Raw genomic sequence first — 15,316 nt, forward strand, 5'->3', positions numbered from 1 at the left:
TTGTTTTTAGAAGATACCCTTATCAGAATTTTCTAATACTGAATTTTTTTTTTAACTTGCATGGACTTAAAGCAACATTTCCAGTAATTTTACATGACTATATAGATTGGCCAGTACAGCTAAGGTCTTGTGTTATGATTTCCACGCCTTCAGTGTTTATAGATAAGAATTTCAGGAGCTTTCTTCTAGACAGATTCAAACGTAGCTCCCTTGTAAGAGCTAGCATTTTATCCCATAGATTGGTAGGGGTTAGAAGGCTATCCATGCAGGGAAGAGCAGGAAGGAACTCCTCAAGTTTTAGTACCTTTTGCTAACTGTTCTTGCTCACTTACTCATTCAGCCTCATTTTTTGAGCTTCCTCCCTATTTGCTCGATACAGTGGAGAATACAAAAATGAGTAAGATGGAGTCTTTGCATTTGGGGAGCTGGAGAGAGTGTAGACATGTCAAAAAACCAACCATTGTGCTTGGCTCGGCTCACCAGCTATGGAGAATTCTTATAGAGTTGGTAGAAATTACAAAGTGGTGAACCAAGGAAAGCATATTTATTATATTAAATCCAGATATGGGAGCTCATTCTTCCAGAAAATATTTATTGCATATCTACTATGTTCTCACCTATACTTGGCAGTTAGGGATCCAGTTTTTAAATTCTCCCCTTCAGAGTTAATGCGTAATTCTGTACTAAACTGGTACATTTGCTTATTACTGCCTGCATTGTCATTTGTATAGAGCAAAACTTTGGTTTGGTGATCCTGGCTTTTAAAGCATCCCCTGATTGTAGAAGAGTTTTGTATACCTGCCCATCAGCAATCCCCAGAGTTCAGCCGGATTACTGATTCTTGCCTAGGTAATTTGAATAACTCCCTAACTGGCTTGCTGCCTCTGTAGTCTGTCATACAGGCCACTGCTGGTTACTTTCCTAAAACAACTCAAATCCTTTTACCTCAGAAACCTTCTGTGGCCTCTTGCCTTCTATGGTCAGCTCCAGTCTGCCTCCCAGACTTGCTTTGCTTCACAGTGTGTCTTCACACCACACTTACTCTGCAACCCACACGTGCTCTGCACATCCACTTCACATCACCTGGTCCTTTGCTTATGCTTTTCCCTTGACTCTGGAAGCCTTCAAACACCTACCCCTTCTCACTCTTATCTCTTGAAATCCTACTTATCCTTCTCTACTCGCTCAGCTCAGTTGTGAAATTTTGAAGTGATGTCCTTCAGCCTTGTATTATGTATTTTCACCCCCACTAGATTCCAGGCTCTTAGCAGTGTTTTTATGTGTGTGCTTGGCAAGCATGTGTAAGAAAAAAGGAGAGATTTAGTTGATCAAATTAGCCATAAAACATTGCTGAACCTGCAGATTATGTCCCTAAAACATTTTCTTTGAGGTCCCTGCTTCCATGGATCTAAGAGTATAAGATACCAAACATGTAAATACATAGGTTGTAATTCTTTATTATGATGACTGCTGTGAGAGAAGAGAACATAGAGTGGTCAGTATTTAGGTGGGGCAGTGAAAAACCTTGTGACTCAGGAAAGAGGGGGTGGGGTTGAGCGGGGGTGCAAAGGGCTTAGTCAGGGCCATTTGTGCTGGGAAGCCATCAGGACCCCAGCTGGTGAGGGCCATGGTCCAATTCACATTTTAAAATAGGTAACTAACCCCCAAGTTATGTAGCCAGTAGGAGAAATTAGATTGAACATTTAGTTCTTTACATACTCGCAACAGATTCAGAAAATGAAATTAGCCAGACTTTTTAGATTTACTCAGAAATAATCAGATGTAAAATGCATCACATATCTCTTACTTTGTATTTTGGACATTTCTTTGGCTGATTGAGCCATCTCCAAACTGAGCTTTTGATCTTGGAAGATCAGTCTCGTGCCAAGCTATTTCTTATTTTTCTAATGGTTCATAAAATTGTTCTCTCTCTCTCTTTTTTTTAAGGTTGAATGCAATTCTCGCCTGAATCCTATAAATACAACTTTGCTAAAGGTAAGGTGTTTTCTTTTCTCATTGCCAGCCAATTTGTAAGTTAATTATACAAGGTTCAAATTACTGTATTTCTGGAATAGTTGCCCAGAAAGAAAGAAAATTTCTCTCTCTGACTGTCTGATTCTTTTTTTTTTTTTAATTTCTTTTTCCTGAATATATTCTCCTTGTAGAAAATTGGAAAAAAGAGAAAAGTAAAGAACAAAATAAATAAAAATTACCCATAATCCTACCACCCAAAGTTCTCTGGTAAAAAAATATTGGTGTCTTTTTCCTATACACTTTCAGTGGATTTATTTTTTAAATTTATTTATTTATTGTGAGAGAGAGAGAGAGAGAGAGAGAGAGAGAAAGCGGGCAAAGGAGGGGCAGAGAGCAGGGAGAGATGAATCCTAAGCAAGCCCCGTGCTGTCAGTGTGGATCCCGACACTGGGCTTCAAACTCACAAACCATGAGATCATGACCTGAGCCGAAACCAAGAGTCAGATGCTTAACCAACTGAACTACCCAGATGCCCCATTCCTATACACTTTTTACATAATTAAGGTCATCGAATATTTACAGCCCTGGGTCTGTTTTCCTCAACTTTTTTTTTTTTTTTTTTTTTTTTAATTTTTTTTTTCAATGTTTATTTATTTTTGGGACAGAGAGAGACAGAGCATGAACGGGGGAGGGGCAGAGAGAGAGGGAGACACAGAATCAGAAACAGGCTCCAGGCTCTGAGCCATCAGCCCAGAGCCTGACGCGGGGCTCGAACTCACGGACCGCGAGATCGTGACCTGGCTGAAGTCGGACGCCCAACCGACTGCGCCACCCAGGCGCCCCTTTCCTCAACTTTTGATATGAGCATTTTCCCATGTCATTAAAAACTTCATAAGCATTATTTAATGTTGTGAGAATTAAGATGGAGGGAATTATTTACATGCTAAATCCTATTGTATTGGTAAGGAAGCTTCCAATAATGTTCTAATGAAGGGGGTGGGTGCATTTTCTTTCTCTTAGAGCAGATAGAGAGCAGCTCTTATATTAAATTTCTGAAATCAGTATCAAGTTTCTTCCCCTATTCATTGTACCCCAGGCAAGAGTGTCAACCTCGCTTTTTCTTCAGCCTGTAGTAAAATGTTCAGCCTGACACACTGATTTGAATATGGATTACTGTATTGAAGTGCCGATCTTATGTGGCTTACTGCTACTTTTTCAGCCTGAAAGACCTCTGATTTCTTCCCTTTCTCTTTGAAATGGCTTGAAAGGGAAGTCCTTTCACCAGAAGTAGGCCATAGTTCCTGGAAATAGAACATGGGGTTAATGCTCTGAGGCAACAGAATGCAGAATGTTCTGAGGTCCAAGTGGTTGATGAACTGGTCCAAAATAGGAAGTCTTTTTATTTGTTTTGTTTTTTAAAGCATATGGTTTCAAATAGTTTTTCCTGCAGGTTTGAATCAGTATTCTGAAAGCATAAAACTGAACTCCGTAGTATCCATGGATGTGGTTATTTCTGGGCAAAAATGCCCACCACTCCAACTATTTAATAGGCATCAAGCTTGGAAATAGTTGCTCTTAATATTTTCTCTCTACGTGTGTTAACTGTTTTATGTCAGTTTTGACTCTTAAACTTCATGAAAATATAGCCTGTGCCAGTTAGGTGTGTTTTATACTTAAATCAGGGTAAATGTTTGTTCCTAATATTATTATTAGAATTTTAGGGCACTGCCTCTTGTTAACCTCAAATTCCTGTGCCTTCTGTAGCATTCCCATCTGCTAAATAACAGTCCCCCACCTCAATGTTTTCATGCTAGTGAATAGAAACGATGGTTTATATCTTTTTCTTGAAAAGTTCCAGCCAGCCTGTACAGGATACTGAGTACAGAATGCATAACAGCTGGAAGGAAGAGGGTAGGCCCGTAGTTGGCTGTCATGCCTTAGAAACAAGGCATGTTTTCTGCAAATTGGCAGAATCTGCTTCACCTGGGAGCTTATTGGAAATGCAGGTTCTTGAGCCCCACCCCAGACCTATTAAATCAGAATCTCTAGGGCAGAAACCCAAGAATCTGAGTTTTAACGAGTCTTCCAGGTAATTCCAATGCTTGCTAACAAAACTCTACTCTAGAAATCCTTGCACAGGTGAGAATAACCAGCTGTAAATATTTACAAAGTGAGAGCCTCACCAAATCCAGCTTTGAGAGGAAAGTGAGTTGGCCAAATTCAACATCACCATCTGATTGGAGAAATCCACTTAGTTGAAGAATGAAGATGATATTAGGATGAGAGGGAACTTACAAAGCATGGTACCCTGAGAAGTTAGGGTCACACTGAGGACTCTGAGAGTAGCATTCTTCAAGGTAGTGGCAAAACCAGTGAAGTAGTGGTAACTTCACTGTCACCCTTAATGGAAAATTCTCACCCTGGGCCTGAAAATCAGGCTGTACATCTTACTAATTAATAAGTAGTAAATAATCTTTTCAGATTTATATCCAAGGTTATTGTTAGGATATGTCTTTGTATAAGAGTGCATTGAGGAAACATACACTTTAGTTAAACATTAAGTTAATCCTGTCCTATTTGAAAAGACTCATGGATTCTCAGCACATCCTCTAAGTTTAAGTACTTAGATTTTTCTCCTCTTTTAGATGGCAGACTGTGGTGGGCTACCCCAAGTAGTTCAGGTAAGGAGATTGTTTTTTTACAAAGCACTCATTTGATTCTACTTCTCTGCCTGTGCAAAGATTAATACCTTCTTATTTGTTCCCCTAGCCTGGAAAGCTCACCGAGGCCTTCAAGTACTTTTTGCAGGGAATGGGCTACAGTGAGTAGTACAAAACTTTCTTTCTAGCAAAAATTTAATGATAATGGGGTCAATTTTGACATCTGGGGAGCCCACAATTCTCAGGGCATAACCTCTGTGGTAGCCAGCCTAAAGTCAAGTAAAAAACAAAATATTGATGGAATATTTTTCTGTATGTATATATATAAGGTGAGCTAACACTTACTAAACACTTGCCTTGTGCCAGGCGTTCTGTGTTTATAACCTTAAGAGGTAAGTTCTGTTATTAGTCCCATTTTATAGAAGAAGAAACCGAGGCTTAAAGAGACTAATAAACACATTTCCTAGGATAACAGTTCACCTGCAGAACTATGATTCAGACCCTAGCAGTCTGACTCCAGAGTCCATCTTTTCAACCACTGAGACTTAGCCTTTCCTAAACTTGTGAATCTGAAATTTGCATTTGAACTCAGCTGGTTATGATGCCTGGCCTAGAAAAACACAATGGAGACTTCAGAAGAAAAGGGTAATCTCCTCAGTTACATCCGCCCCACAATAGGAAATGAACTTGCAGAGTAGTTTAGAGTGAGTCCAAGGATGTGTCCATATTGTGTGCCACTGTCCTGGTCTCTTGTATTGTGAGACCCCTCAGCTTTCTCATTTGTCACAGACTATCCACACTTGCTCCTTTCTTGGAATTTTTAAGAAGAAAAACTCTCTTCAACCCAGGTACAGAGCTCTTTACCCAGTAGGGTGATTTTTTTCCTGTCTTTGGTATAAGTGTGGTAAATGGCCATTGGACCGCTGCCTGGGGAGCAGCTGACCCCTGGGTACAGCCCTGTGCCTGGCAGGCAGACTGTGTATGTCTCGTCTAGAGTGGCTGTGTCATCCCCGTCTGTGAGCCACTACCAACCGAGCCCACACCCACCTCTCTGGCTCACTGGGAGGAGAAGTCCCTTCCCTACCCGGTTTTCATCCCTTTCCTAGGAAACAGCTGATCTTCCAGCCCATTTCTGATCCTAAACAGATGGCTGTTGGTAGTGTATGGGGAAAACAGTTGCCCTTGACTAGTTGAGAGAAGCACCCTAGATGGTAATAAAATATCAGTCAGTCTCACCTCTTCTCTGGGAGCTTAAAATAAAACTTTGTCCCTTAAAGTATTCTGTCAGTGTTTACTGGGCAGCCGAGGTTGCCACTTGGCACTCTTGGATCACTAACCTGCCTTTTCCTGTGTCCATCCTGCTTCCAGTCCCGTATGTGCAGCTCAGTCACCTGAGCACCGAGTCAGGTACCTTCCTCTGTGCTGGCCCCGCCCCTGCCTCCCAGCCATGCTCTCCTGGCTGTATGGCTGCCTGCAGCATGTCCGCGGTTTTCCTGTGCAGTGAGAGCCCGATAGAACGTGGCTCGTTGTTCCCTAAGAGGGTTAGCCTGCAGGTCCAGCCCTGGTTCCCCAGGAAGAAAGGAGCGGGTTGTAATAGCCAAGCTTTCTCTTATCATCCAGATCCAGGGTCACAGCAGTACCCAAAACTTTATAGGCAGGGCCCCTCTTCCACCACCACCTACTGATCCTTGCATGAACCCCAGACACAGGAATTAAAGGGTAGCCTTGATTCTAAATAGGAATATCAGAGCCTATGCCTGGAAAACTTGGCAGGTGATGGCATCTTTTGACCCCAGCATTGAAATGACAGCTAAGGGAGTAGCCAGTGCCTCAGGAAGATAGGCAGGGAAGTTATGCCAGGTAAGGCCATGTCCTGGCCAAGCTGGAGGGACCACAGGGTCAAAGCAGTGGTAGAACAGTAGTCTGAGTGAAACACCCACTCCTAGAGTCCTTCCCTTGCAGGCAGCATGTACCTTGCTGTCTGCATAGAGGTCAGCGCCAGCCCACCTGTCCTCCCCTACACCCACACCTTCCTGGATGTCTCCTCCCCAGGTAGCAAGGATAGCCTGTGGACACGGATGGTAGTCTTGTTGTATCGGGCTTGCACTGTGTTTGTGAAACACCTTCATACTTGTGTGGTTCATCTTTCTTTTGGTTTAGTCTTGCATGCACTGCAGGTTTTGGTTACCCATTTGGGTTCCCAAAGCCTCCTTCCTAATCACTGTATGAATGGCGTGGGCATAGCTAAGAGGCTGTACTCTGGACTTAGGTTTCCCCTTATTCTCCTATAGACTAGAGTTAGCTGAGATTCCAATCAGATCCAGAGGATTAAATGAACCTTGCATATAGCCACTCACCTAAGCAAACAATGCAAAATGGAGATGGCTGTATCTTGTCCTGGGTCTCCCCTTAAATGGGTTGGGAAAGCTAAACATAAAGCAAAGCCTTTGGTGAAATTTCTGGATTAGCTAAGCTTAGCCAGGGCTCCATCTTCTAGTCCTCTTGGTTCTTTCTTGCAGTACCATCTGCCAGCATGACCCGGCTCGCCCGATCACGAACCCACTCAACTTCAAGTAGCATCGGCTCTGGAGAAAGTGCCTTCAGCCGATCTGTCACCAGCAATCAATCAGATGGAACTCAAGAATCCTCTGAGTCCCCTGATGTTGTGGACAGACACCAGACCATGGAGGTGTCCTGTTAAGCAGATGATCCTCCCCTGGACCATGCAAGTCCATCCTCCTTCAAACGACCACTCCATAATATAACATTTCATCCAGCAAACTGGCATCTATCTTTAACTCCTGCATGGCCACTGACACTCTCTGGTATCCTGGATTTATCATTCTCTCTGCTTGCCCACCCTCCTTTTTGTATGTACCAAGAACCACTTCCTTGCCATTACTATAACATTCCAGCATCTTTAGCTGATCAAATTTCCATATCTTCCCTTGCCAGCTTTTCTTCGTGCTTTCCCAACTACGTATCTGACAAGATTCTTTGATCCTGGTGTATGTGTGTGAGCACGCGTGTCTGTGTTTGTGTGTGCATAGTTCTGTGATTTTAGATATGCTTTCTTGTAGAGCTTCTGCAAAACAACAAAAAAAGGGGGGGGACTTTTTTTTTTTTTCCGTTTCATTTTCAATGGTGTTTTTAAGGGAAATCTACAGAACAGGTTTCTAGGCTGGGTAGACCCCTGCATTCTCTTTTGGTTCCAAATTAGTCAACAAGATTTGCAAAGTGACTTCAGCAGCTCTGAGGAATGTGGAAGATCATGATTACTATTGATTGTGACCAATAGAAGGGAGCCTGTTACATAAGAGAGGCAGGCAGGGTGGCCAGCTACCTTGTTCTGTCCAAATGCATTCACATATGTTATTCTGTAAATAAAGGGGAGGGATAATATTCTTTTAGAAGCCCAGGAATGATGAGGTTCTGATGCAATATGGAGTTTTCCTAAGAAGTGAGCGTGGCTTAATTACTGGACTCTCTTAGCACAGGAAGGTGGAAAACAAAATATCAGGCCTCCGCTCTGCCAGAGCAAAACTGCTGTTGCTGCAGTGTCTGATACCACTTACCAGATATCCACAAGAAGTGCCTCCTGAGTCTGATGAAGAGTGTTTCTCCACCCCTCAATCCTCAGAGAAAGGAGAGGTATGGCCTGAAAATTACATAGATGATGAGGAAATAGCTGGGGGAAAAAGGCACAGACATCAACGGAATATCATGTATAATAGGCATAGCCTTGACTTCAGCTGACTTAGTGGATGCTAAGTGAAATTGGTACAGAACCCATTTCTCAGAAAGATTTTTGACAGTTCTTTAAAAAGAGAGGGAAGGGGCTAGTCTATAAGGACAGACTATGCAGATACAGTTGTGTTTAGTGGAATGCTGTGTGAGGGGTCACAGCCAGCCAGAGTATCACTGGGAAGAGGATGAAACCAGCTGCCGCACAGCAGGGCCCCGGCTCGTGATGGCATCAGATGTAAGCTCAGGGTTAGACAGTTCCGAATCTTAGGAAGGGGCTTTTCAGACACACTGTTCGCTTTCTGCTGAGATAGGGAATGCGTCACTCTGCCAGAGTACAACTTTTTACAGATTATTAAATAAAGCTGTATATGTCTCATTGTTACCTGATTGCTGGTGTTATTTCTCTCAAGCCACTCACTGGGGTTCAGGGTGGAACCAGGGTACTTGTGTTTTTGGGCTTCATGCTGGGCTTTTTCACATACCGATCATTATCTCACCCAAGAAGAAATGAAGACTCCGGATAAATAATTTGCCCAAGGTCATACCAGTAAGCCCATCTAGGAGTGAACTCCAGGCCCATCTGACACACTGCTATTCCCCTCAAACCAAAAATCATCAGAAGCCCGATTGTGTGGCTTATAATGAAGGAGGAAACGCTAAGGTCTTGGAAAGGCGTTTCACATTTCAGCTCTGCCACCTTTGGGGGTTGCTGAGTCCCACCCTGATTTAGTAGTCTGCAACCACATGCCTGGGTGCCTCAAACAGACCAGACTTCATTTCTCCAGAAATGGCTCTTTGTATCGACCAGTAACATTAGGAGGCCACCATCAGTTTCAAATGATCCAGGGGCTGCTGCTACCATATAGTAAGTACATCGAGGTTGCTGTGTCTATGGAAGATACTTGTTACATGACATGGACCCTGCTCATCCTGGGAAAGGAGATGAAGCAAATGCATGTGGACAGAGATACAGGGCACCGAGCTGAATTCCCGACAATACAGGACAACAGTTTTTGAGCTGGAGGTGGTCTGATGGTCGCAGCTCTTAAAACCCACATCACTCCGGCCTTCTTGCCACACCTGACATGAATGGCTGCCTGCTTTCCCGCCTTAGCCTTGTGACTGGAGTCAGGCTGCAACTGACTACACCTGATTGGTCCATACCATACTTTTTTCTCTTATCATTTTCATTTCCTTTCTCCCTGTTCAGTCCAGAAACACTTGGATGCCTGCTTTGTGAGAGTCAAGGAAATGACCACTTAGATTACCCAAGATGATTATATAAAAGCTCTTCCATGTAAATCATCTTACCCAGTTCTTACAGCACCCCTGCAAAGTGGTCAAGTCTGTTTCATAGACAAGGAATGTGTGAGGAGAATTAACTGATTTGGCCGAGGTCACCTAGCCTGAAAATTTTTCCAGTTCTTCCAAAATCAATGCATTTTCATATTCAGCCTTTTTTTAAATAAGATTTTATTATATCACTTTCTGGCATTATCTTTTTTTTTTTTTTTAATGTTTATTTTTGAGAGAGAGAGAGAGAGAGCATGAGTGGAGGAGGGACAGAGAGAGGGGGACAGAGGATCCTAAGTGGGCTCCATGCTGACAGCAGAGAGCCCAATGCAGGGCTCGAACTCACAAATCGTGAGATCATGACCTGAGCCAAAGTTAGACACTTAGCTGACTGAGCCATCCAGGTGCCCCTCATATTCTGCCTTTTATTGAGCATCTGTCATAGGCTGGGGGCCTTTGTACCATCTATATGTTTCATAATATTGGTCCGGTGAGGTAAATGCTAGTCCTATTTTATGGATGAGAAACAGGCCCAGAGGTGCTACAAGTGGTCACAAAACTAATAAACAGCAGATCCGGGCTTTTAAACTAATTCTCAGGTGCCTCCTTTGATTTAACCTTGAGGCCAGTCTGTCAAATAAGAAGGTGGACGTCAGAGTTGTATGCAGACAAGAGCAGGAGGGTGGGCCTGTGCTCACTTCCCTCCCTGCCACAGGCCACATTCTTTGGCCATCACCCATTCTAATATTCTAATTAGAATGATCTTACACAGGATGTGCCTCCACTTTGGCTCCTTTCAGCTCTTTACACCAAGTGCCCGTGGAGTTAAATCTCAAACCAACCTTCCCTGGGAGAAAAAACCTGAGCTGAAATGTGTTCTTAGGCTGGCAGGGCCCTAGAAAAGACTATGGTCTAAACTATAGTCAGGAGCTATTTCAGTGCCATTTTGTGTTAAAAAGCGATGTCTCCAGGAATACTAAGCCCCCTAATGGAAAGGCAGCCATAGGTGTGGTTATTTAGACTTTAATGAGATGAGGATTTTATTTAAATTTTAATGAATGAGGTAACAAAGACAATTCTATCAAATTCCTTATCCTGGGGCGCCTGGGTGGCTCAGATGTTTGTCTGACTTCATTCAGCTCAGGTCATAATCTCATGGTTCTTCAGTTCAAGCCCTGCATCGGGCTGTTTCTGTGCAGGGTCTGCTTTGGATCCTGTCTCCTTCTTTCTGCCCTCCCCCCCCCCCCCCCCCCGCTCGCACATGCTCTCTCTCAAAAATAAACATTAAAAAGATTTTTTGGGAATGCTGGTGCAGCCACTCTGGAAAACAGTATGGAGGTTCTTCAAAAAACTAAAAATAGAACTACCCTACGACCCCAGCAATTGCACTACTAGGCATTTATCCAAGGGATACAGGTGTGCTGTTTCGAAGGGGCATATGCACCCCAATGTTTATAGCAGCACTGTCAATAGTAGCCAAAGTATGGAAAGAACGCAAATGTCTATCGATGGATGAATGGATAAAGAAGATGTGGTATATATGTACAATGGAGTATTACAGACTGAGGGTTACAGGACGGGTTGTGGGAGGGGGGATGGGCTAAATGGGTAAGGGGCACTAAGGAATCTACTCCTGAAATCATTGTTGTACTATATGCTAACTAATTTGGATGTAAATTTAAACAAAAAATAAAAAATAAAACAAGTTAAAAGATTTTTAAAATTCTTTATCCTAGCTGAGTGATTCTCAAGCTTGGGCTGTGTATTAGAACACCTGGAGGGCTTGTGGAAAGCAATTTGCTGGCCCCACCTATGGAGTTTCTGATTTAGCAGATCTGAGATGGGGCCCAAGAATTTTTATGTCTAACAAACTCCCAGATGATGCTGAGGCTGTTGGCCTGGGACCACACTTAGAGAACCACTGTCTTGGTCTTATTGCCCAAAGTGGTTCATGGACCAGCATTGTGGGGTATTGCCTGGGAGTTGTTAGCAGTACAGAATCTTAGGTCCCACCCCAGACCCACCAAACTAGAATCTGCTATTTAATAAGATCCCCAAAGGAGAGCCTGGGTGGCTCAGTCGGTTAAACTTCTGAGTTCAGCTCAAGTCATGATCTTCCTCTCTGCCCCTCCCCCAGTAGTGTATCTGCTCCCTCTCTCTCCTCTCCCTCCCTCTCTATCCCTCTCACTCCCTCCCTCCCTCTCAAAAATAAATATTTAACAAGATCCCCAAGGAATACCTATACACATTAAAGATTAGGACACATCACTCCAAGGCAGTGTTTCCCCCAAAGCCAGTCAAGGGAATCTCTTGGGAGTGTATAAAATTCAGATTCCTTGGCTTTCCTCTGGTGACTTGGACACAGAAGATGGGGGATCCCAGGAATCTGATACCAGCGAGAGACTCAGGTGATTATAATGGTCTGGTAAGCATGGGAAACTCCTCACTTACCTCAGTTCCATGTTCCTCAGGCAAGACCAAGCCACAAAGCCAGAGAAAAACCTCTCTCTCTAGGATGACAAGGCAGCTGCTTCTCCTTTAGAAACAGGAACTTGGGGAAGGTGGCTCCTTGATGGTCTGTGATGCCGTCAGAGGAAATGGGTGGTTGTGAGAACCACAGAGCCTGCAGATGTGAGCTGGGAGCCCCAAAGACCCTATGATAGAGCTCAAAGAGCCCCGAGCCTTCTTCCCTGGCCTAGCTGTGCTTGGGAGGGCTGCCCAGTTGGGGGTCTCTAAGGAGCATGAGTCTCCTTTCTCATCCCAGGTGTACAAACTGCTGAGCACTGCAGATGCAGAGCTACCCACAACGATACCAAGAGCATCTCTCTGAAGACACTCCCAAGCTGAGAGGACTCTGGGTGCCCTAGGACTAAGGACTTTGGAAGATGTCCAGAAGGGCCCTCCAAAGCCCTATCCTCTCCAGTCAAAGCGTGCATCTAAGCTGAGCCCTGGCCCCAAGCTTTGATGACTGGAAACCAGTAAGTATGTTTGCTTGGTATGTAAGCTTGGTATGTTTGTAAGTATGTAAGTATGGTCTCAGGACTATGAGGAAGGATGGTCCCCCCAGAGGCTGGGAGTGAGCTTTACAGTGGGGGAAGGAGTTCCAGGAAAAGAAGTGGTTCTGTTGAGGATGTAAGGGGGTGGTTTTGAGGGTCCCCAAAGGAACCCAGGCCTTTGGCCTCCCCTGCCCCCAAAGCATTACATTATTTCCTCCAGCTTGTCTTCATGTCTCTTCTGGTCCCATCTCAGTCACCAATTTGCTGTATGATTTTGGACCCCCCTCTGGTTACAGCCTTTCAACGTCAGTGAATGAGAGGAGTCTGGATTATAATCTTTGAAGGCTATAAAGTCTACAATTCCTCTCAAAAGGGTGATACTTCTCAGCTGAGAGAGAGAGAAGTCTCCCTTTAGCTTAATCAAATTCATCACTCTTAACCTCTGCCGCTGAGAAATTATCTCCAGAAGCACAAAAACAAAGATGTGGATTATAGACCCAGGCTCTGCACTAACCAGCTACATGAGAGTGAACACGAGGTTGTTCTCTCTGAGCCCTGATCACTGTACGTGAATGGGTTTCAAAGCTGCCGACCTCTCAAATGATCAAGTGAGAAGATCAAAAAACAACTGTAGGCAGTGTGCTGATCTCAGCAGCCTTTACTGTTTTCCTTCCACCCACTGGCCTGGCCCCCCTAGAAAGTGCCTTGCACATAGTTAATTTTTCAAAGACTTGTGCAATTAATAATTAGATTCTCTCTAAAGTTTTGGCCAACATCTCCTCCTTCTAGGCCTGCACACCCCGTGGTCTTCATTTGCCCCCAGGAAGTGCCCTGGCCCTGACCAGGCCAGGTGAGGGGAGCTGGCAGAGGTCTGGGGAGCTTCCAGCCTCACTGTGGCTCTCCTACCTCTCTTGGGTCCATCCCCCAACTCCACTTGCTGCAGAAAGAAGTCTCTGGGTTTAGTAAAGTTGGTGACTATGGTGACTTTGTCTTGTTGAAGGAGGGAAAAGGAAACTAACCTTTACTGAGCACTCTATACCAGGCTCCCCAACTTCTCCCCACAACCTAGTTGGTACTATAGTTGGTACTATCCCTGATTCAAAGATGAGACAGAGGTTATGTGCTTTGCTCAAGGTCACAAATGGAACCTGGTTGGTCTGAATTAGTCACTCATGCCACCCAGGAAAGATTTCTCTCTGAGATTTTTCTGGACTTGTGTCTGCACAGTTAAGCATAGAGCTTGTATCTGATACCCAAGGGGAAGGGAAACAAGGGGAAGGGTGAGCAACAAGAATGTTCAAACCTGATGTGAAGAGGAGCTGTAGCAGTGAGGGCATTAGAGCCCATTTCAGGCTGTCACAGCTTCAGGATCCCAAAGTCTGAGCAGGAAGTAGGTGCTGGAAGCCATTTCCTGAAGATGGGCCTATTTTCTATTAAAGAGCTCCATCCTCATGAGTACTGAACTCTCCATGATGATGACAGAAACCCATACTTAATCAGGCATGGTGAAGGGTTCAAAGGCAAGGCCAGTGCTATGTCACTGTGCCATTCTGTGATCTCCTCCAGAGAACCAAACTGGTACAATTATTCCTTGTCTCTACTGAAAAGGATGGAACCATCTGAAAGAATGAAACTACCTCCCTGAATTACTTTAATAAAGTTTTTGAAAAAATTAGCATTACCCTAGAAACCTGGGAATTAAAATGATTCTAGGGACGCCTGGGTGACTCAATCGGTTAAGTGTCCGACTTTGGCTCAGGTCACGATCTCACGGTTCATGAGTTTGAGCCTTGTGTTGGGCTCTGTGCTAACAGCCCAGAGCCTGGAGCCTGCTTAGGATTCTGTGTCTCTTCTCTCTCTCTGCCCCTCCTCCACTTGTGCTCGCTCTCTCTCTCTCTCTCTCTCTCTCTCAAAAATAAACATTAAAAAAAATTATTCTAAGGATAAGACACTTGTCCAAAGAGCTAATAATCACTTTGGTCCATTTAGCTAGTGTGTGTTGAGTGCCTTTTATGGGCCAAATGTCTCATGAAATGTTGAGGGAATAGGCAAAAAGAGATCTTTGTACTCATTGTGCCATAGAATAATGACAAATTAAACAAGTAAACACTAATAAATGAATAATTAAAACTTGGGAAGGGGGCACCTGGCTGCCTCAGTCAGTGGAGCATGCAACTCTTGATCTCAGGATTGTAAGTTTGAGCCCCACATTGGGTGTGGAGATTACTTAAAAAATAAAATCTTAAAACAACAACAAACAACAACTTGAGGAGGAGCACAACCAGGGAGTCGACAGAGAGAGTGGCCTCTGGTGAAGTGACATTCAGGACACAATAAATGAAACGGCCCTGGCCAAGCTTTTCTCATGCCTTATCTCTTGGACCCGGACGTTGGGTATTGTTATCCCCATTTTTCAGATGGAGGCAAAAAGCAGGGAAGTGGCTCAACAGCCAATCCCTCCAAAGCCTTATAAGTCATCGCTATGGCATGCAGTCTCCTAGTCATCTTACTTTGCCCTGTGCAAAACAGTGACACTGAGCACTAATAACTGTGCTCAGTGTCACCGTAGCTTGTTGTGACATGAGTTCCCAAGCCTCCTTGGATCCCCACCCTTGCCCACCTCTAACCCTAGCCATGGGTCCTGTC

At 44.1% G+C, this 15,316-nt stretch overlaps 2 protein-coding genes across 8 annotated transcripts in view; both read left to right on the top strand.

The window, feature by feature from the left end:
* NDRG3 (NDRG family member 3) overlaps nt 1-8,768 on the top strand; it is a 68,712-nt gene extending 59,944 nt beyond the window's left edge. For 4 of the 6 annotated variants that reach the window (XM_040447126.1, XM_040447124.1, XM_040447125.1 and 1 more), the window contains 5 exons: nt 1,948-1,995; nt 4,620-4,655; nt 4,744-4,795; nt 6,003-6,041; nt 7,154-8,768. In XM_040447126.1, coding sequence (XP_040303060.1) covers nt 1,948-1,995; nt 4,620-4,655; nt 4,744-4,795; nt 6,003-6,041; nt 7,154-7,335 — 357 coding nt within the window. In that variant the 3' untranslated portion in view covers nt 7,336-8,768. The remainder of the gene's footprint in view (nt 1-1,947; nt 1,996-4,619; nt 4,656-4,743; nt 4,796-6,002; nt 6,042-7,153) is intronic. The other 2 variants (XM_040447127.1, XM_040447128.1) reach the window with 1 other exon arrangement.
* Nucleotides 8,769-11,428: 2,660 nt separating this feature from the next.
* SLA2 (Src like adaptor 2) overlaps nt 11,429-15,316 on the top strand; it is a 30,054-nt gene continuing 26,166 nt past the window's right edge. Inside the window, exon 1 of one of the 2 annotated variants that reach the window (XM_040447130.1) lies at nt 11,429-12,652. The gene's annotated coding sequence lies outside the window, so the exon portion shown is untranslated. Of the gene's footprint in view, nt 12,653-14,906; nt 15,065-15,316 lie in introns of those variants that run through there. The other variant, XM_040447131.1, reaches the window with a different exon arrangement.

The sequence above is a fragment of the Herpailurus yagouaroundi genome, unplaced genomic scaffold (genome assembly GCF_014898765.1).
Source record: "Herpailurus yagouaroundi ecotype Mexico unplaced genomic scaffold, PumYag 196, whole genome shotgun sequence".
Lineage (NCBI taxonomy): Eukaryota > Metazoa > Chordata > Mammalia > Carnivora > Felidae > Herpailurus > Herpailurus yagouaroundi.